The 23,376-nt window shown below is 39.2% G+C and overlaps 2 protein-coding genes across 2 annotated transcripts in view; both read right to left on the bottom strand.

The window, feature by feature from the left end:
* Positions 1–23,376, bottom strand: part of LOC127847113 (N66 matrix protein-like) — a 147,310-nt gene that overhangs the window by 60,274 nt on the left and 63,660 nt on the right. The gene's annotated exons all lie outside the window — the stretch shown is intronic.
* Positions 18,279–23,269, bottom strand: LOC127847039 (myogenesis-regulating glycosidase-like). Its single transcript, XM_052378569.1, has 4 exons — positions 21,756–23,269; positions 21,185–21,439; positions 20,448–20,601; positions 18,279–19,730 (listed from the first exon to the last, which is right to left on the bottom strand). The coding sequence occupies exons 1-4, from the start codon at positions 23,052–23,054 to the stop codon at positions 19,474–19,476; spliced, it is 1,965 nt and encodes a 654-aa protein (XP_052234529.1). The 5' UTR covers positions 23,055–23,269; the 3' UTR covers positions 18,279–19,473.

Raw genomic sequence — 23,376 nt, 5'->3', positions numbered from 1 at the left:
AGATTAAATTTCGGTGAATGTGGAAGTGATCAATAAGCAGATTTGCACTTCATTACAACCAGCCTAAGGTAATTGTGGCTGCTGTTATGTAAATGCAAGTCTGTTGTAATCATCATATTGTAATCATACATGGATTGTGTGTTAAAATGCAAGGAGGATAATCATGAGGAGGATGCAAGGAGGATAATCTCAGGAGGAGGATGCAAGGAGGATAATCACAAGAGGGGAATGCAAGGAGGATAATCACAAGAGGGGAATGCAAGGAGGATAATCACAGGAAGAGGATAATCACAGGAGGAGGATGCAAGGAGGATAATCTCAGGAGGAGGATGCAAGGAGGATAATCACAAGAGGGGAATGCAAGGAGGATAATCACAGGATGAGAATGCAAGGAGGATAATCACAGGAAGAGGATAATCACAGGAGGAGGATGCAAGGAGCATAATCACAGGAAGAGGATAATCACAGGAGGAGGATGCAAGGAGGATAATCACAGGAGGGGAATTCAAGGAGGATAATCTCAGAAGGAGGATGCAAGGAGGATAATCACAGGAAGAGGATAATCACAGGAGGAGGATGCAAGGAGGATAATCACAGGAAGAGGATAATCACAGGAGGAGGATGCAAGGAGGATAATCTCAGGAGGGGAATTCAAGGAGGATAATCTCAGAAGGAGGATGCAAGGAGGATAATCACAGGAGGATGCAAGGAGGATAATTATAGTTGGAGGATGCAACGAGGATAAACACAGTAGGAGGATGCAAGGAGGATAATCACATGAGGAGGATTCTAGGAGGATGCAAGGAGGATTATCACAGGGTCACTGAGTGTACATGATGCAGGAAGATGCTGATATTTCATTCCGTTGACAGAAATTAAGAGCCTGACCCAACATAGTTAAAGCAGAATACTAATAAAATTAAACTAGAAATGGCGCGGCAGAGGCCGACGCGTATCCCCACGCCGAATGTTAGACCTAGGTGTGCCCCAGGGTTGGTAATGGGGCCATGCATAGCTGAGATTGATAGTATTGTCATAAGAGAAGTTCATCATCAATTAGAAGTGAATTGGTGTAGAAATGAAGAAGTTATAGTAAAAGGCAATTTTGGGTGGGTGTGACATATGTGGGCAGGGCGCCCCAGGGTTGGTAATTGTGCCATGCATAGTTGAGATTGACCGTATTGTCATAAGAGAAGTTCAGTATCAATTTGAAGTGAATCGGTGTAGAAATGAAGAAATTATAGTAAAAGGCAATTTTGGGCGGGTGTGGTCTATGTGGGCGGGGCCCCAGGGTTGGTAATGGGGCCATGCATAGTTGAGATTGACCGTATTGTCATAAGAGAGGTTCAGTATCAATTTGAAGTGAATCGGTGTAGAAATGAAGAAATTATAGTAAAGGCAATTTTGGGTGGGTGTGGTCTATGTGGGCGGGCCCCAGGGTTGGTTATGGGGCCATGCATAGTTGAGATGGACCCTAATGTCATAACAAAAGTTCAGTATCAATTTGAAGTGAATCCGTGTAGAAATGAAAAAATTATAGTAAATGGAAATTTTTGGTGGGTGTGGCCTATGTGGGCGGGGCGCCCCAGGGTTGGGAATGGGGCCATGCATGGTTGAGATTGACCGTATTGTCATAGGTGAGGTCCAGTATCAATTTGAAGTGAATCGGTGTAGAAATAAAGAAGTAAATGTAAAATAACCTAAAAAAATGAGTGATAATTTCTGACGCGGCCCCACCCCAACCCCTATAACTTTTGACCCAGGGGTCAGATCAAAATTCCAAATAGTGCAGGGTCGCACATATGCTCATAGCTACCATGTGTGTAAATTTCAAGGTTCTAGTGCTTTTAGTGTAGGAGGAGATAGTGGCCAGGACGGACGGACAGACGGACGGACGGACGGACGGCGGAGATCACCACAATATCCCCACCTTTTTTTCAAAAAGCGTGGGGATAAAAACAGAAGCATACCAATACTCGAATTCACAGTTAATGAGATACATCAACATCTAATTTACCAAATAACGATGATGACGAATATATTCTTTTACAATAAAAATGTTCTAAAACATTAAATGTGTAAACATTCTGTGTAGTTATCATAGTATTTTTATGCCCCCCTTCGAAGAAGAGGGGATATATTGCTTTGCTCATGTCGGTCTGTCTGTCCGTCGGTCCGTCCACCAGGTGGTTGTCAGACAATAACTCAAGAACGCTTGGGCCTAGGATCATGAAACTTCATAGGTACATTGATCATGACTCGCAGATGACCCCTATTGATTTTGAGGTCACTAGGTCAAAGGTCACAGGTGAAGGTCAGTTACTGGAAATAGGCATTTTAAGGATTTAGCATGGTTCAAACAAGGGAAACAACTACCGTTTATGCATGTTCTGTTTTGTTACAGCATTTGCCTCCCTTGTAATATATTTAAATTTTACCAAATGTAAGGCTAACTGCATTTTTGTAATGCATTGTATCCACCACCACCACCGTCACCACCACGACAACCACCAACACCACCACCGCCGCCACCACCACCGCCACCACCACCACCACGACCACCACCACCGTCACCACCACGACAACCACCACCACCACTGCCACCACCACCACCGCCACCACCACCACAACCACCACCACCACAACCACCACCACCACCACCACCACCACCACCACCACCGTTGTTTACAGTGACAAAAAACGTATTCACACAATGGCTGCTACTACAACTTATAGCCCATATAGGGGGGCATGCATGTTTTACAAACAGCCCTTGTTGCTTCTTTCTTTGTACAGGGACTAGCATTAAGGAGAAGATGCCTGTGTGAAGGTGTTACCTCTTCATGGCAATACAATACAATACAAATCTGAAATTGTGTTTGTTTCTCCCGCAGTCCTGCATATGTATTTTCTATAACTGTTTGTTAATGGTGTTTTGTATGGTTATTGGCCTTTTCTTGTGTTAATTTCAAATTAATTTAAGAACTGTGCATGATTATTTTTAGAAAATTGTGGTAGAGTTAGTTAGTTGTTGCAGTGAGGGTCTGAAATTTGTTAATGACATTTAAAGGAGTGTGTTCACAGATCGATGATTTTTTATGCCACATTTATCAAACATAAAAGGATACTGTATGAACGTGAGTTAAATACATGTATACATACAATTAAAATAGCTGGGTACGCAGTGTTTAAAAATATGTGTGAACTTAAACGAAAATAAAGTTGCTAATACCGAATTGGAACTTAAGTATCAAGAAATACATGTACATGTAAGCAAATATTGTAAGTTCAATAATTTTTTTCATGAGTTATTTCTCTATGAAGTGTTGAGTAATATTTATACAAACTTTCGTTTCTACTGAATTGTAAAGGTAGCTTTATTGTATTTTGATGATAATAAGTCCTTACACATGTTTCATATGCCAACCACTTTGAACTTGTATAGCCAATATCTGTGACAAAGCCCACTCCTCGAGCATTACTTGTATGTGAAAGCCTTTTGTATTATGTATTGTTTTTGTATAATTCAAGCTCTATAAATAAATTATGCATATATTTTTGCTATAGTGAATCACTGTTGTGTCTTGAGTATGTATTTATGAGTATGTCTTTTAAACTTTAAAAACGTATTTGCTCACTTATTGCAATGTTGTAAAACATAATGATCGGATGATTTGTAACCGAATAAATAATAATACATTAAGCAATTTGTTGAAGTTTACTTAAGTAAGATCATTTTGAACAATTTCATATTAAATTTTTGCAACATTCCACTACATGTATCAGTATGTGTAACATCACTACGGTACATAATATGACCGAAAATGCATAACGTCATTACCTTTAGGACGACCGAAACATAAAATTTTTAATTTGCTCTAAAAGACGTAATTAAAGCTTACTAATAACTTCCATCGTAAAACAGCTTCATACATTTGCCCACTCCTCGAGCATAACATGTATGTGACAGCCTTTTGTATTATGTATTGTTTTTGTATAATTCAAGCTCTATAAATAAATTATGCATATATTTTTGCTATAGTGAATCACTGTTGTGTCTTGAGTATGCTCTCAAAGGCGTTATTAAAGCTTACTAATTACTTCCATCGTAAAACGGCTTCATAAATTTGCCAAATGATATCAATTACATAAGTTAATGTTTGAACTAATTTAAGCTTATTTATTTTTGCTCGATAACATCAAAATCCTAAGGCTTATTGAGACACTCTCGAGTCCGTTTCCTGGGAAGAACCAGAACTTGGTATCTATCGAAGAGATAATGAGAACGCTCCCCGAGTAGGGATCGAACCCACAAACTCCCGATCGCTAGGCGGACAACAAATCCATTACACCACCGCGACCTTCAATTATATTGTATATCATTGAAACTATTGCAGTATTGCTCTCTCATTATACACTAGCATGTGGTCCTTTATTTATTGCAAGTGATCAATGGCCAAAACCGCACTGCACGATACAAAAAACAGCATTACACAATACATAACAACATGCAAACATAATCAAATAAAGCTGGGGTCACCGCGTACCGGCATGTGCTTTTTCTAGCTCTTGTCATTTTGCATGTAAATAATGAAGTATATTTACTGCTCGCGACATAAAACACAATTAAACGATAAGTTTCTTCTAAACTCTTGTTATTTTGCATATGAATAAATTAAGTATTATCGACTGCTGGCACCATGAAACACAATTAAAGAATTGCTTTTAATATCTTTTGTCATTGTGCAGGTGAATAAATGAAGTATATTTACTGCTGGCCTCGTGATACACAATTAAAGCATGTGTTTTTCTAGCATTTGTAATTTTGCATTTGAATAAATGAAGTAAATTGACTGCTGGCCTCGTGAAACACAACTAAACGATATGTTTTTCTAGCTCTTGTCATTTTGCACGTGAATAAATGACGTATATTTAATGCTGGCCTCGTGATACACAATTAAAGCAAGTGTTTTTCTAGCTGTTGTCATTTTGCATTTGAATAAATTGAGTAAATTGACTGCTGGCCTCGTGAAACACAATTAAATGATATGTTTCTTCTAACTCTTGTCATTTTTCCATTCGAATAAATGACGTATATTTACTGCTGGCCTCTCTCAACTCTTCTAACTCTTGTCATTTTGCATGTAAATATATAAAGTATATTGACCGCTCGTGACCTAAAACACAGTTAAAGCACGTGTTTCTTTCTAACTCTTGTCATTTTTCTTGTGAATAAATTTAGGTTTATTGACTGCTTGCACCGTGAAACACTATTAAAGCAATTTTTTCTAACTCTTGTCATTTTGGATTCAGATGTTCAATGCAAACGACAGGTTTTTTTCTAACTCTTGTCATTTTGCATGTAAATATATAAAGTATATAGACCGCTCGTGACCGAAAACACAGTTAAAGCACCTGTTTCTTTCTAACTCTTGTCATTTTTCTTGTGAATAAATTAAGGTTTATTGACCGCTTGCAACGTGAAACACTATTAAAGCAATTTTTTCCAAATCTTGTCATTTTTGGACTCAGATGTTCAATGCAAAAGACAGGTTTTTTTTCTAACTCTTGTCATTTTGCATGTAAATATATAAAGTATATTGACCGCTCGTGACCGAAAACACAGTTAAAGCACGTGTTTCTTTCTAACTCTTGTCATTTTTCTTGTGAATAAATTTAGGTGTGTTGACTGCTTGCACCTTGAAACACTATTAAAGCCATTTTATCTAACTCTTGTCATTTTTGGACTCAGATGTTCAATGAAAACGAAAGGATTTTTTCTAACTCTTGTCATTTTGCGTGTAAATATATAAAGTATATTGACCGCTCGTGACCGAAAATACAGTTAAAGCACGTGTTTCTATCTAACTCTTGTCATTTTTCTTGTGAATAAATTTAGGTTTATTGACTGCTTGCACCGTGAAACACTATTAAAGCAATTTTTTCTAACTCTTGTCATTTTTGGACTCACGTGAAACGCTATTAAAGCAATTTTTTCTAACTCTTGTCATTTTTGGACTCAGATGTTCAATGCAAACCACAGGTTTTTTTTCTAACTCTTGTCATTTTGCATGTAAATATATAAAGTATATAGACCGCTCGTGACCGAAAACACAGTTAAAGCACCTGTTTCTTTCTAACTCTTGTCATTTTTCTTGTGAATAAATTAAGGTTTATTGACCGCTTGCAACGTGAAACACTATTAAAGCAATTTTTTCCAACTCTTGTCATTTTTGGACTCAGATGTTCAATGCAAAAGACAGTTTTTTTTTCTAACTCTTGTCATTTTGCATGTAAATATATAAAGTATATTGACCGCTCGTGACCGAAAACACAGTTAAAGCACGTGTTTCTTTCTAACTCTTGTCATTTTTCTTGTGAATAAATTTAGGTGTGTTGACTGCTTGCACCTTGAAACACTATTAAAGCCATTTTATCTAACTCTTGTCATTTTTGGACTCAGATGTTCAATGAAAACGAAAGGATTTTTTCTAACTCTTGTCATTTTGCGTGTAAATATATAAAGTATATTGACCGCTCGTGACCGAAAATACAGTTAAAGCACGTGTTTCTATCTAACTCTTGTCATTTTTCTTGTGAATAAATTTAGGTTTATTGACTGCTTGCACCGTGAAACACTATTAAAGCAATTTTTTCTAACTCTTGTCATTTTTGGACTCACGTGAAACGCTATTAAAGCAATTTTTTCTAACTCTTGTCATTTTTGGACTCAGATGTTCAATGCAAACCACAGGTTTTTTTTCTAACTCTTGTCATTTTGCATGTAAATATATAAAGTATATAGACCGCTCGTGACCGAAAACACAGTTAAAGCACCTGTTTCTTTCTAACTCTTGTCATTTTTCTTGTGAATAAATTAAGGTTTATTGACCGCTTGCAACGTGAAACACTATTAAAGCAATTTTTTCCAACTCTTGTCATTTTTGGACTCAGATGTTCAATGCAAAAGACAGTTTTTTTTTCTAACTCTTGTCATTTTGCATGTAAATATATAAAGTATATTGACCGCTCGTGACCGGAAACACAGTTAAAGCACGTGTTTCTTTCTAACTCTTGTCATTTTTCTTGTGAATAAATTTAGGTGTGTTGACTGCTTGCACCTTGAAACACTATTAAAGCCATTTTATCTAACTCTTGTCATTTTTGGACTCAGATGTTCAATGAAAACGAAAGGATTTTTTCTAACTCTTGTCATTTTGCGTGTAAATATATAAAGTATATTGACCGCTCGTGACCGAAAATACAGTTAAAGCACGTGTTTCTATCTAACTCTTGTCATTTTTCTTGTGAATAAATTTAGGTTTATTGACTGCTTGCACCGTGAAACACTATTAAAGCAATTTTTTCTAACTCTTGTCATTTTTGGACTCACGTGAAACGCTATTAAAGCAATTTTTTCTAACTCTTGTCATTTTTGGACTCAGATGTTCAATGCAAACCACAGGTTTTTGTTCTAACTCTTGTCATTTTGCATGTAAATATATAAAGTATATTGACCGCTCGTGACCTAACACACAGTTAAAGCACGTGTTTCTTTCTAACTCTTGTCATTTTTCTTGTGAATAAATTATGGTTTATTGACTGCTTGCACCGTGAAACACTATTAAAAGCAATTTTTTCTAACTCTTGTCATTTTTGGACTCGGATGTTCAATGCAAACGACTTTGCGACATCCTTTGCGACAATGCTCCTAACTCTTGTCATTTTGTATGAGCGAGTGTCTAACTCTTTACAAATAAGGCTAACCTTTTCCATAACGACGCCATTTTTTTTAATCACGTGACACGCTATTAAGCACAAGCATAAAAATGTACGAAAGCAAATGTAATCAAAGCGCTGAAGATACAGAAGTTGTTCGCTATTGCATAATTTAAAGTGATATTATGTGCATCTAACAATTTATAGGTGTCTATCGCAACCGTTGTTTATATTTGATGTTTCCACTTCATGTACACTTATATTTGTTAATGCAGCATCAACGTACTAAAACAATATCCCAGAAAGAGAAAAATAAGCATTTGAATATCAACCGTACTTTCGTTTGACAACGGATCATGCATGTACGATGTGAACCTAATTTAGTTTTAGTGCAGATTCGTTCATACGACACAAAGACACAATAATGTTTTACGGACCATTTCGGCTTACAGGACTGGGTGAGTCACGTAAGAATATCGATTATAAAATATATTTTATAAAGAACTTGTAGCAAGATGAGTTGCAGATAATTGGTCAGTAACCACATTTTAACTAACTCTTTTGACCTGTTAATTTTTTCAGCTCAATTCAACAGTGAAAAATGCCCATAAAATCACTTTAAGACGCAACTCATTTTTCAAAATTATTCTCATGTTTGAAATAAACACACGCCATTCAAATTTATATAGAGTGTGTCATAACGCATGGGTCGAGATTTTGAAGGTTAAAGTTTTGGGACAGAATGACAGACAGAAAGACAGGCCAAAAACAATATACCCCCGATCATTCGATCCGGAGGCATACAAACTTTCCAAATCTGAAATAGAATATAATGAAGACAAGAACAATCAGAACAGAACAAACCATACAAATGCAAATGCTGTACTGTCTCCCTACCGGCATTATGTCCTCCTCCTCATGTCACAACAAGTGCGCAAGATATCCTCGAAGAGGAACTACACGCTGATGATCTTTGTATAGCCTGTGACACCCTTATTGCAGATGCTGATGAGTTATGCGATAGCTGTCTGCATGGGTCCCTGTCACACATCATGTGTCTACAGAAATGGGTGTGGTGTTGCCTGTAATCTTTGTGCTACAAATCAATCGCAGATTAACGCAACAACATGCGTGACTGACAATATCCCTGCTATGTCCGATATCGATACTGATTTCACCGGTGTAATGCCGACTACCTCCAGCAAAAAGCAAGTTACTCCTGCTCACAACGCCATTGATCTCACCAACTTACATCAGGATGGCTCCCCACCCCCTTTGTACCCATGACCCTCTCTCGGGCTGGAAATCAGTTTTGAACACAGGTGATCGGCCAACTCCTCTCCAGAGTTGTTAAAAGTGTATGAGGTGTGATTAAATCCGCGTAAATGAAGCTAGGCTTAGTAAATGGGAGACTGAACTCAAATCTAAACAATAAAAAAAGCTGGATGCAATTCAGAAAGAAAACTCCAAGCTTAAAGCATTAGTGAAACAACTTGAAAACAGAAATAATGAAATGAATCTGACTTTTAAAACATTAAACACTAGAATCTCCATGCTTGAAAAGGAATATCACCCATGTACTCCAAAAACGTCTGAAAATCACCCAGTGAAAAGTGAAACCGTGACACCACCTCTTACAGGTACAAGTGATTCTGAACAACTAGGAGGCGTTAGTAGCAAGTTTGTAACACGCTGTCAAACTCTTCATGACAGAATCACAGATATTGTGTTCAGTGAAATACAAAAAAGGTCGACTTTGTTGCCAGCGTATTCAACAACTCGCAAACGTTCTATCGTGACGACTCTAGTACACTCAGAACTAGTTCCGCATGTACACAAATTCCTGGAACCACTTCTCCATATGCAGGACTGCCAACAGGAGACCCCCTCTTTCACGTCACACCCCCAATGCCAACTTATTTAGTTTCCCCGCAAACCCAGAAATGACCCCTCCACTACACATGCCTCCACCTGGCTACCCGGTGAGTGGAAGCATCCCAGTGTATCCCCATAAGAAGGTACAAGCACATTTAGTAACCAATGCTGCTCGTAGTTTACGGACTGATAACGGTCACCGTGCGCCCCCTGTTGGCGGTCATCTGATAAGCAATGGCCAATGTAAGCTGCCGGTTGTTAACTGCGGTCATTCTTCGCCAGATAGTGTCCTGCCGACACGCAGTGGTTCATGTAAGCCGTCGATTGATGGTCATTCCGCACCGGGAAGTGTCCAGCCGGTAAGCAGCGACCCATGTAAGCTGCCGGTTGATGCTCATCAGCATTCCTTACCTGACAGTGTCCAGCCCGTAAGCAGTGTACCATGAAAGCTGCCGGTTGAGGATCATCAACAATCCTGATATTGGTCGGCCCGTAGGTAGTGCTCCATGTAAGCCGCCGACAGATAATCGTGATTGTACTCCTTTAGGATGTGTACCGATGGCAGAAAGCGCTCACCGTAGGCAAGCTCCTTACAACAATAAACAGCATGTGATCGATACTCCTACCTCTAGACCCCTAAACTTTCAACGAACAGCCTCAAACGACTTGAAATTTTAATAAGTAAAGACCACGTGTTATTGAAGGTTGAATCCTTTAACTGTAAAGATGTGAAGGCGTCCACACATGCTATCCTAGAATTGTCTAAGAAGTGTCAAATAATATTGCTACAAGAACACTGGCTATTCCAAATACAAATTGCACTCCTTGGTGAAATTTCGAATAAATTGGACTACGTAGGTAAAGGAACAGACTTTAAAGATCCCCTGTTACCAATTCAATTACCCCTTGGCTATTGTGGTGTAGTTATAATATAGGACAAATCTTTAAGTACCTTCATTAAAACACTCCAAGAAGGATCAGAACGAATCCAGTGTGTGGAAATCTGTGACAGGAACTCTTGTAAAATGAAAACACTTATTGTGTGCTTCTACATGCCCTGCCGTGGGTATAGTACTAGTAAAGATTATTTCTGTGGAGTTGTCGATGAACTGTTTGAAATTGCCTCTAAGTATAGAAACTCTCATTACATTTTGATAGGAGGAGACTTAAATATTGACCTCAGTGTACAAGCTTCTGATAGGAAACGCTCCTACCTTAACAATCTCATTGATGAGTTCGAGTAAGAGTTCTCTTGTGTAGGATCCACCTTTTTTCATCCAAGTGGGGAATCTGAATCAAAAATAGACTATTTCTTAAATACAAAGTCGGACAGTTATCTGTATAAGAAGAAAGAAATTTTCCCAGTAGTGTCAAATGTGGCGGACCATGTGCCAATCTTAGCTACCATAAAACTTGAACTGACTGATAAACTTTCGAATGATACTTAAAGTACCAAAACGTCTACTGTGGCAAACGTTAAGTGGTACAAGTTGGACAAACAAGCTTACGCTGAACTAGTCGCCTCTAAGCTGGATAAAGCCGTCACTGATACGACAATTTTGATAGAGAAGGCATCTACTGAAATTTGTAACATAATGTGTAACGCAGCAATAAAAGTACAAGGAGAAAAGAAACGTCCTAGAAATACAAAGCCCAAACTAGCTGTATGGAATTTAGAAATCTCACAGTCCCTTAAGAATTTGAGAACAATAAACAAACAGCGGAAAGAAATTGGAAGTAAAAATGACCCACATAACCCAATATTTGCTGAAAGAAAGCATGCTAAAAAGGAATTTAGTCGTTTGTGTAGAATAAGCGCAGCCAAGAAACTAACTAATGAAAAGCAAGAGATCATAGGCTCTAGATCAAGTGATAAGAAACTTTTTTATTAGCTGATAAATAAGCAAAGAGGAACACTAAAACAAGATGTCGAATACTTATACGTAGGTGACACAAGATATTCCGGAACAGAAGGCATTTTAGAGGGTTTCAAAGAGCATTTCAAGCAATTAGCAATGAACTCAGAATACAGAATTTGACGAAACCTACCATATCCAGGTGAAAGATGAAATATCAGCATTGTATCCAACTGCCCAGGGAATCCCGTGATTCCCGTGAATCCAGATGAATTAAAAAAAAACCTGAAAACTATACATAAAGGCACGGCGGCAGACATCTTTGGTGTGAACATTGAGCATATTGCATTTGGCCCAGATATTTTAAAACTCATATACTTGCAATCATAAACACTATCTTTAAGAACAAAGATATATCTACGTGTTTACAAAGAAGTATTCTATCCCCGGTGTTCAAGAAGAAAGATGTCCTTACGGAGTTGGGCAATTATAGAGGAATACATGTGCCAGTTTTGCCTACTTTGTGTAAAGTAATCGAGACTATCATAAGGAACAGAATTCTAGACTGTATTTTGAATGTTCAAAACCCAACGCAACGAGGCTTTACATCAGGGTCCTCACCACTAAATGCTGCCTTTATTCTTGAGGATTATTACCGCGAGTGTACCGACATAAAAACACCAGCCCATGTTGTGCTTCTTGGCGCTAAGTCTGCATTCGACGTGGTAGATCACTCACAACTTTTGCGAAGACTCTACCATGCAGGTATAAGTGAAGGACACTGGCTCCTCATGAAATCCCTTCGCGAAAACTCGTCAAGTGTTATCATGTCCCACATTAGTGAACCCTTCAGTATATCCCAACGCGTACGACAAGGAGGGATCCTCTCAACAGACCTCTATAAACTGTATGTCAATCCGCTGCTAGACATGTTAGCGGAAACTGGACGTGGTGGACGCATTGGCACTGTACTTGTCAATAGTTCTGCATGTGCAGACGACCTATGTCTGATGGGTAGAGACCATGGAGACGTGCAGCTCTTGATAGACATGTCCCACACTTTTGCGAATGTAGAACGTTACCTTCTCCAACCCACTAAAACTGTAGCTCATAATATATAACATTCTAAAAGAACAGCTACGGCAGTACAAAACATTAACTTCAAACTGGGAGAACAAAACCTCAATTCAGGAGATTCTTCGATTCATCTAGGAATAACTAGGACAACATCAGTATGTGAGACCGCTGAAGTGAATATTGAAGAAAACATTTCGAAGGCAAGGCGAGCCCTGTACAGTCTTTTTGGAGCTGGTCTGCATGGTCACAATGGACTGGACCACAAGTCAATGCTGGATATCTACAAGTGCTTCGTGTTACCTGTCCTCACTTATGGCATAGAAATATTTACCCCAAAAAGTGCTTTAATTAACTAGCTTGCACTCTTCCAACGAAAAACAATTACTGTCGCTTCCAAACAACACTGCTGACCCCTGTGTGTTTATCTTGACAGGGCTTTTGCCAATTGAAGCTATCTACCAGTTGAACATTCTTAACTTTTTAACAATATATGTGGTCAAAGCAAGACAAGTACTGATCGGTAAATTCTTCTTTAGCATCCTGGATTAACTGTGTTCGACCTCTCCTTGCGAAGTACGAACTAGGAGAGGCTGATGAGTATCTAGAAAAGCCCCTTAACAAGTCCCAGTAGAGATCGAAAATACATAGAACCATAGTCAGTTACTGGAAACAAGAAATATCTTTTAAAAAGATATACGGCGTTGATTGTGGTCGATGTTTATGAACGATCAAAAGTTATCTCTATGAGATAAAAAGTAGCGGATGCCTGTTTTCTGCGCAGTTCTTAGCTACATCATAAGCAAATCAATTACGGGGTGTTGCGCCAGATTCCGTGGCTTATTTTGCTTTATGTGATATTATTACTCAGATATCTATATTTACAGAATAGAAAAACACAAGAAACATGAAAATAAACGATTGCATATAGGTCAGCCGGCAATACTCGAATCTTATTTAATTGCATAATTATAGTATAGTGAATTATTGTGCTCATGCTTAATAAACTGGTCTAAATGGATAAATATTTCTAATTATTTTTATCAAAATTGGTCCTTATCATGCAAATGTTGAAACCATATTAAAAATCGATGATTGACATACCACAATAATATCGCCGAATATCTTTATTTAGTATCTTTCTGATCAAAACAGACTTCAAGTGCACAAAGTTTACGAGACGGCGTTTATATAAAGATTTCTGCAACTGACCGCAAACTGACCTTGATACCTTGCGGATTGGAATGCAATGCATAACAGTCAGTACGTTATTGTCAGTAAGACCGGTGTAACACAATGATCGCAACCCCTTCTGCGAACTCCGGTGATGAACTGTACATAAACTCTGACTTTCACAAATGGCCGCGAGTTGACCCGAAACCTCGCGGGTTGAAATGCAATGCAAGTAAGTACTAAATATGACAACATAGCTACTAGTATAAACGCTTTTGCGCTGGTAATTCTCTGAAAATAAAAGGTGAACGCACAAACTGTATTTATGTCGAAAATTTATTGTAAAACTGTTCTATCTATTGAGCCTTTTCATTAGAGATAAAATTGTTTCATGCAGTAAAACAGTGTTACAAAGACGCGGATATGTTTCCAATGTTATGGTGTTATACTCAAATCAGCCAATGGAATAAATGAAGTGTATTCATTCGTACCTAGCCGCGGGAAATTTTATTTGAGTATTATTGGACACTTACAAAGGTCAAGTCAGGGTGAAAAGCTGGCTTAATACAGCTTACGCCGAAAAATGTACATATTGACAATATAGCCTCCACCTATACCTCCCTAAAATTCATGTACACTGAATACACCCCTGGCAAGCTTCACCCTGTGCTACGAGTTGGGTGTCTTTCTGCACTTGAAGTTACCAGACTACCAGTGAGGTTTATGCTACTTACTGGCACATACATACTTTAGGTGAATAGGAGCCGTTTTAACCAATACGCCATTGATCCAGTGTGCCCGAACTGTAAAGACGCTGACGAAACAGTGGAACACTTTCTTCTACAATGTCCTGCGTTAAAACATGTGGGAAACCCAGTTATGTGTGAAATATGGAATATTTTGAACTCTATTGGTGCCACCACAAACATATACTCCCCTACACTATTGGCCCAGGCTCTTATTGACTGGTCAACTATTGTCCCAAATCAACCCCGACTTAGAGAGAAACAGGGTACACTGGAATTTCTAGTGAGAAGACTTATCTTTTTTCTACATACTGAAAAATAAACTATATAAACAACTGTCCGGAAACCATGGACTTCTTGGCTAATAACGTGTGGTCTAGACAATTTATTTTATTTCATTTTAGTTATTTAAGTTATTTTTCTTTCCTGCACTGCTATAGTAAATGTTGTGTAGTAAATGTTGTGTGTATATACGTGCATTGTGATGCACTATGTCGTGAATAAGCTGCGTAAATAGTGAATACTCTGGGTGAAGGTGTGATATTCAAATTGGATATACATGTATACTCCCAGCAACTGCTGGGGTTCGTCATTTCTGGCGGTGAAGATTAACAGAACAGAACAGAACATGGACCTTTTTGGACGTTCTAAAATCATAGAAAGCATGCTGAAAATAGTAATGAGAACTGAATATAAAGACAATTCGCAATCACCATCATATTAAATGAAAATTGTTAGAATATCGAATACCTATCTCACTAAGAGTAATAATATCATTTCATGATGAAAATTCCCTGTACACAACTTTTGGTTTTAGACACCATATACACATTCAAAATATACAATAAGTGAATAAGATCACAGGTGGTTAGCGTGTGGCTATGATATTAATTAGTGAAATTCATGTATGCGTTGAATAAGACCGAGATCGTGAAAATCGCTTTAAAATTGATGAAGTAATGGCTGTTCAAAGCGAAGCACCCTGTTTTCGGGTGATTTCGAATTGAATACCTTGTTATATATTTATTTGATAGTGATTTTTTTTCAGAAAAGTTGATTTTTCGTTATAATATGATTATTTATCATTCAAAATGATGTTTTCACTAATTAATATCATAGCCACACGCAAACCACCTGTGGCCCTTATTTAAAAGTTTGCTATTTTAAATTTAATTTTGTATCGAAAAGCATTGTTCTAAACTATGCCATTTACTATTCGCAATGAGATTTTTAATGGCCCTCGTCATGCGAAAATGGGTCTTATTCAATATGCGCCCATCATATAAACAGCCCATTCAGCCTGCGCATCTCTCAGTCTGGTCAGGAGATACATAATGAGACCATAACACATTGAGTGATTTTATAGCGAACAGCATCGCCTCTGACCAGACTGCGCAAATGCAAATGTTGGGTTTAAGATACGCTGGCCGAAACATATAAGACCCATTTTCGCATGACGCGGCTATGAAAGTGTGATTTAAATGTGTCGAAAGAAAACTGCGTTTATATCAAATATTAACATACGATATATTTCGATAGTGAAGAAATATACTCATAATAAGTCATTGGATGACACATATGATGTGCACTACCGTAGTATAATTTTTATCTACTTAAACTAATTTGTGGTTTGACAATGATAACACACATTTAATGCGGTTAATATGCGACTCACAAGTAGAACAATACAATATTTTAACTTTTGATTTCAGTTTATTTATTTAGAAACGTAAATTGCAAACTTTATTTCAAAGTCAGCATTTACGCCGACTACCTTTTTATCCCCGCGTTTTTCGGAGAAAGTGGAGATATTGTGGTGACGTGCGTCTGTCCGTCCGTCCTGGTCACCTGCTGCTCCTACACTATTAGCACTAGAACCTTGAAACTTACATACATGGTAGCTATTAGCATATGTGCGACGGTGACAGTGACGGAATTTTGATCTGACCCCTGGGTTCAAAGTTATGGGGGTTGGGGCGAGGTCGGGTCAGAGATTTTCACTCATTTTTTTTTGTTATTTTACATTCACTTCTTCATTTCTGCACCGATTTACTTCAAATTGATACTGAACCTCTCTTATGACAATACGGTCAATCTCAACTATGCGTGGCCCCATTACCAACCCTGAGGCGCCCCGGCAACATAGGCCACGCCCACCCAAAATTGCCTTTTAATATAATTTCTTCATTTCTACACCGATTCACTTCAAATTGCTACTGAACCTCTCTTATGACAATACGGTCAATCTCAGCTATGCATGGCCCCATTACCAACCCTAGGGCACCCCGCCCACATTGGCCACGCCCACATAGGCCACGCCCACCAAAAATTGCCTTTTACTATAATTTCTTCATTTCTACACTGATTCACTTCAAATTGATACTGAACCTCTCTTATGACAATACGGTCAATCTAAGCTATGCATGGCCCCATCACCAACCCTGGGGCGCCCCGCCCACATAGGCCATGCCCACATAGGCCACACCCACCTAAAATTGCCTTTTTCTAAAATTTCTTCATTTCTACACCGATTCTCTTTATATTGATACTGAAACTCTCTTATGACAATGCAGTTAATCTCAACTATGCATGGCCCCATTACCAACCCTGGAGCGCCGCGCTCACATAGGCCACGCCCACCCAAAATTGCCTTTAACTATAATTTCTTCATTTCTACACCGAATCACTTCAAATTGATACTAAACCTCTTTTATGACAATACAGTCAATCTCAACTATGCATGGCCCCATTACCAACCCTGGGCGCCCCGGCCACATAGGCCACGCCCACCCAAAATTGCCTTTTACTATAATTTCTTCATTTCTACACCGATTTACTGCAAATTGATACTGAACATCTCTTAAGACAATACGGCCCATCTCAACTATGTATGGCCCCATTACCAACCCTGGGGCGCCCCCGTCCATAATAGGCCACACCCGCCCAAAATTGTCTTTATCCCCACGCTTTTTGAAAAGCGTGGGGATATTGTGGTTATCTCCGCCGTCCGTCCGTCTGTCCGTCCTGGCCACTATTTCCTCCTACACTATTAGCAATAGAACCTTGAAACGTACACACATGGTAGCTATGAGCATATGAGCGACCCTGCACTATTTGGAATTTTTATCTGACCCCTGGGTCAAAAGTTATGGGGGTTTGGGTGGGGCCGGGTCAGAGATTTGTACTCATTTTTTAAGGTTATTTTACTATAATTTCTTCATTTCTACACCGATTGTCTTCAAATTGATACTGAACCTCTCTTATGACAATACGGTCAATCTCAACTATGCATGGCCCATTACCAACCATGGGGCGCCCCGCCCACATAGGCCACGCCCACCCAAAATTGCCTTTTACTATAATTTCTTCATTTCTACACCGATTCACTTCAAATTGATACTGAACCTCTCTCTTATGACAATATGGTCAATCTCAGCTATGCATGGCCCCATTACCAACCCTGAGGCGCCCCGCCCACATAGGCCACGCCCACCCAAAATTGCCTTTTACTATAACTTTCTACACCGATTCACTTCAAATTGATACTGAACCTCTCTTATGACAATACGGTTAATCTCAACTACGCCCCATTACCAACCCTGGGGCGCCCCGCCCACATAGGCCACGCCCACCCAAAATTGCCTTTTACTATAATTTCCTTATTTCTACGCCGATTCACTTCAAATTGATACTGAACCTCTCTTATTACAATACAGTCAATCTCAACTATGCATGGCCCCATTACCAACCCTGGGGCGCCCCGCCCACATAGGCCACGCCCACCCAAAATTGCCTTTTACTATAATTTCTTCATTTCTACACCGATTCACTTCTAATTGATACTGAACTTTTCTTATGACAATACGGTCAATCTCAACTATGCATGGCCCCATTACCAATACTGGGGCGCCCCTGGGTCAAACATGCGGCGTGGGGATACGCGTCGGCCTCTGCCGCGCCATTTCTAGTTAAAAGATATTTCTTGTTATATTTAGTGTTTTTTTTAAATACTCGGTTTTAGCGATTATAAAGCATTTTTGAGGTTGTCTGTAGTATACCTTTAGTAATTGGTGAACTCATGTTCAACGTTTTATAAATTGAGAACAATATAAACAAGCTTAACCTTCTACTATTGCGTTGTTAGCACCCGTAAATACAAAAGATCGCCGCTATCTATTAAGAACAAAATAACGTTTCCCAGAAATATCAAATTTAACCCCGCTGTAGAAGCATGCACGAGATTACAAAACAGATAATTTTTGTTACATTTCATTGTTTTTATATTCGGGTTAAGCGATTCTGAAGCATTTTTGGTGTTGTCTATCGTATCCCTGAAGTTATTGTTGAACTCATGTTTAACGTTTTATAAATTGAGAATATAAACAAGCGTAACCTTATACTATTGCGTTGTTTTCCCGAATCAATTAATAACCTCGGATTATGAATGACCTGTACTACGTCATTAAGACGCAGCAGATAGTGTACTATTTTAATCATTCATAAATAATTTCTTCCGCGACACGTATAATACAAACATTGTTTATTGATTCTTTTCTATGTAAGCTCCGTTCAAAAATATTCCATTTAACACGATATTAACATAATGTTTCCATTTGTGAATGAATATAGTTGGAGAACTCAAACCTCTTGCATAAATTATACAACTCTTTCTCGCGCGGATACGGCAGGTGTGGCGGGTAGTAGGCTTTCCGTAGATAAGCCAAACTGACTTGAAATTTTCAGTAACAACATAAGCTAAAAATGGTTACAAAGGATAAATACAGGACATATTATAACGGGGGTGCAATTACATGTGGAGTTTTGTATAAAATATGACAAGTTTATGATGGTATGTCTATAGCGGCTCATCGGAGTTTCATGTAGTCATATGTTTAACTTCCAACGCAAAGTTCAGTGTGGGCATACCCAATTCAAAATTCACAACGTGACAGATTTCATAACACAAATCCGTGCCGCGATAAATTAAAGACCTATACAATACATGTATTTTATAGGTTTTTTGGATAGATTTACAATATTCGTCTAAACGTAGGCACGTGATCAATAGGCACATCGTAGTTTCGTAACCACGTTCGCCCCAGCACCGTTTCGAGTTTCGTCATGTCTTCCCAGGTTCCCCTGGGTAAGTATATGTCCCGTTTCCGAACCCCATGTTCGAGCACGGGGGCGACTAGGAGAGTATCTCCCACCAGGAAATCTGTCTCGCTCTCCAAGGAATCGATATCCTCGGGGTCCAGCATCCACAGGGGTCGAATAATTGGTGCGCCTGAAACAGAAAAATGACAGGGATACTTTAAATATTGCTGTTGTTATATATATCCCTTTAAAAACGCGATTTTTTCTCAAGCCAACGGGATTCGGCCCCATTATTGTTTTGAAAACAACAACAACAACAACACAACACTGTAAATTTTAGAGCGCAGATGTACGTTGCTATTAACATTTTACTTTTTTAGATAAAATATAACTACCAGGTAGTATACTTGCGATGCATTCAACGTGCATACTACACAATCTACTCGTATTATAAAAACCACAACGTGCGTAACATAAGCGTATTCTGCAACATATATCGTCTGAATGTGTGCAAATAAGCGAATCCTGCAACACACACTTGGGTCATGATAACGCATGCAATATACGTGTGTTCCGCCACAAATCCGAGTTCACTGCGTATGTGTGTTTGGAATATATATATTCTTCTTGAGGAGTTTTCGTCGAAAGCACTATACACTGAAGACGGCCGATACCATAAGAATAAGGACTACTGTGTTATCACTTTCCAACAGTGAACATTATTGATTTTGCGTTAATGCGTTCTTTTTTTCGACGACAAGAAACACAAGTATGTTCCCAAAAGGCATATGTTTGGACGTGGAAATGCCCAATAAAAATGTACATACGCAGGCGACATGGACACCGTGGATATGCCATTTTAAAATTGAACCGTTGTCATAAAAAAGCGACTGAGTAACCAATGAACCTGGTTCGGTGGCTGCTTCTCTCGCCGCCCGCAATACCATTGGTGTCACGATCTCCTCGTGGATGCGCACGTACTTTTTGGCTATCGCGGTCACTTCCTCGTCGTACTGCCATGGGACGAATGAGAATTGCATTGCGGGAAGATAGGCGGTCACCTAAGGAAGGGAAATGGCCGGTTAATTTGATTTTGAAAAAAAGAAGGTAGTATGTTTCAAATATAAATTAAGAGACATTAAATACATGTTTATTATAAATAAACTTGACGCACAGTCAGCGATAGATGTTCTGGTGCACTTCTGTGGCATGTGTAATTTCTGGTTACTATGCGATCTCGACAAAGTCGTTTGAAACTAAACTACATATATATCTTTCCGAGTATGTTGTGTGTACTGATGTAAATATAGATTGGCCAGTTTAAATGGCGATGACACGCAATAAACGAAAAAATGAAGACAAATATTGTAACGACGGAAAAGTCTTAGGTAACCCAGTGTTTTTGGTATTGATGTAGCTACTTCAATATAGAGTGTAAGGATAAAACACACTTCAGTAATCGACGATGAAACCAAAATTGTTTGATTACCTAAAGAGAGTAAATTTGATGTTGTGTAATGGCATCGTCGATAACCCAGTGCATGGACTGCTTACGTATATAATAAACATTTATTTATATTGTAAGGGCAACGCAAACGTAACGGCGGCAAAAGTCCGAACAAACGCCATTGTGTTTTCGGTTACCTCAAGCCATCGAATGTACAGTTCGCGCTCGGGCAGCCGAGTGGTCGTAAAAGGGTTTCCGCCCGCCGCCGGCGCCTCGTAGTTGTAGCCGTTGCCGCCGACCATGTCGGGCAGGACGAAGGGGTAGCCTAGAAGCCCCATGGTGAGTACGGTGGGGATCAGGGATCGGAGGCCGTTGTCAAAGCCCCAACGCGACTCCTTGTCGCCCATGCGCACGAATACCGGGAAACGCTGTGTTCTGAAGCCACACCGAACCTTTGTTTTGAAAAAAGTTACGTTACTCTCATGCTATGTTCATGCATTTTGTGTTAACGATATTATGCGTATGATTTTCGCCTTAGTGAGAGGTTCATTAAAAGGATGTACACTCACTTCTGAGAGTGAACAAAAACATACGCATATTAAAACGGATAATACCGGATAAATAAAATTGTTCATTGGGGTTGAAATAAACGAAAAAGAATATTTTCCCATAATTGACAATTCTGAACACTATTGGGCCTTTTCTAAAACATGCAAGTAAAATGTACGCAATTATTGATACATAATTATCAGACGCATTATTCCGCACCTCGATCATTGGCCCTAGTCTGTTGACTGCCGCCACGTACTTCGACGTGTAGACATTCGGGTCGACCCATTGGATTGAATACTGGTGTGACGAGGGTACATATGTGGTCTCACCGGCGTCAAACTTGAAAGAGTCAATCCCGTACTCGCTCTTCATCTTTTCAAGGCGATTGACGAACCAGTCCACCGCAAGAGCGTTTTCAACGTCTAATATGGCGCCAACGCCCTGCCACCATCGGACGAGCGCCGGAACTCTCCCGTCGCTGTCCTTGAGCCAATAACCACCGACAATCCCTTCTCTGAATGCGAGGGATTCCACATTAGCGAAAGGAGTGACCCACACAGTTACTCGAAACCCTTTCATTTTTAACTCGCGAATCATATTTTTGGCATCAGGGAATTTGTGCGGACTGAAGTCAAACTCGCCGTAAAATGACGAGAACATATCGTCTATTTCCAGCTGTGAATGCGAAAATCCATGCTTACTAATCTCGTCGGCGTATTGTAGTACCTTATCTTGGTTAATGTCAACTTTAAACTTTGCCCATGTTGACCATATAGGGGATTTAAACATCAAGGCGTCGGGTTGACCAATCGGCAAATCGAAATATTCCTTACTCATGTGCCTATGCGTCTCCAATATATTTACCATCTTACAGACGTTTAATACAAGATCTGGGGCAACAGTTTTCATAAATCCGGACATATGGCGCATGCTAGCAGCAATAAAACACATTTCAGAAAAGGACCCAGACTCGCTAGTCATATGCTTGAAATACAGCGGACTAGTCGCTGGAATAAACACACCGACGCCATTTGAGCTCAGCCAGTACCGCTCTATGACATTTCCTACCGACTGGTTTAAAGGAACAATGTCATTGGTAACGTACGGCTGCCATGGTAACGTGATATTCTTAAAGGGCCATCGTTGATATTGTAGCTCACTCCCTCCGTACCACAGCCCTTTGGACAAATCCAGACATATACCTACTATAACACCTGGTTTAACGGGTCTCAGACTTATTTTCCCACATTCACCACTGGCTTCACTAACTTCAAGAACAGCAGAAAATCGCATTATGCACGTTAAAGGGCTTTCTATACAGTCGACCCGGGTTTCAAAAGGCCGACCACTCAACAAGAGTTTGCTCTCTGGCGATTTCACGTACACTGTATTCGAGTTTTTGTCATACTCGAGTTTAACATGCATGCGGTTGAAGTCGCTACTTGCCCCGCTGAGGGCGAACGATAATACTATAGCAATCAGGAAGAAACGGTACAAGGGCACTTCGTAGTCCATGGTTCATTTGAAATTAATGTGCAATAATATTTTGATTATAAATTAAACACTGCAAACTTTAACGTATACCCAAACAGTTGAACGTTATTGTGTACAACATCACCTATTCTTAAAAAATATTTTGCACAGAAGCTTAAAATGTAATACTCAGGTCACATATATTGTTTATGCGTTGACAAACCATCGATCACGCTTTCTCTTAGTATCAACAGTTGCAAGCTTTTACAAGGACATCAAAATTTCACTATCCAAGGGAGAGCACTTCTTTATGTATGGCAAACTTATGTCGAAGGTATACAACTTCGTTCACCTCTCGTGAATT

This window comes from Dreissena polymorpha, chromosome 1, assembly GCF_020536995.1.
Source record: "Dreissena polymorpha isolate Duluth1 chromosome 1, UMN_Dpol_1.0, whole genome shotgun sequence".
NCBI lineage: Eukaryota > Metazoa > Mollusca > Bivalvia > Myida > Dreissenidae > Dreissena > Dreissena polymorpha.
The sequence above is the reverse complement of the archived record's forward strand: the minus strand, read 5'-3'. Positions and strand labels throughout refer to the sequence as shown.

Bases quoted from the DNA above. Each gene is read 5' to 3' on its own strand.
- LOC127847039 (XM_052378569.1), bottom strand. From the start codon at position 23,054: ATGGACTACGAAGTGCCCTTGTACCGTTTCTTCCTGATTGCTATAGTA. The intron at 20,602-21,184 runs GTAACCGAAAAC...TCCCTTCCTTAG, and splicing joins TGTACATTCGATGGCTTGAG to GTGACCGCCTATCTTCCCGC. The intron at 19,731-20,447 runs GTTCATTGGTTA...TTTCTGTTTCAG, and splicing joins AGAAGCAGCCACCGAACCAG to GCGCACCAATTATTCGACCC.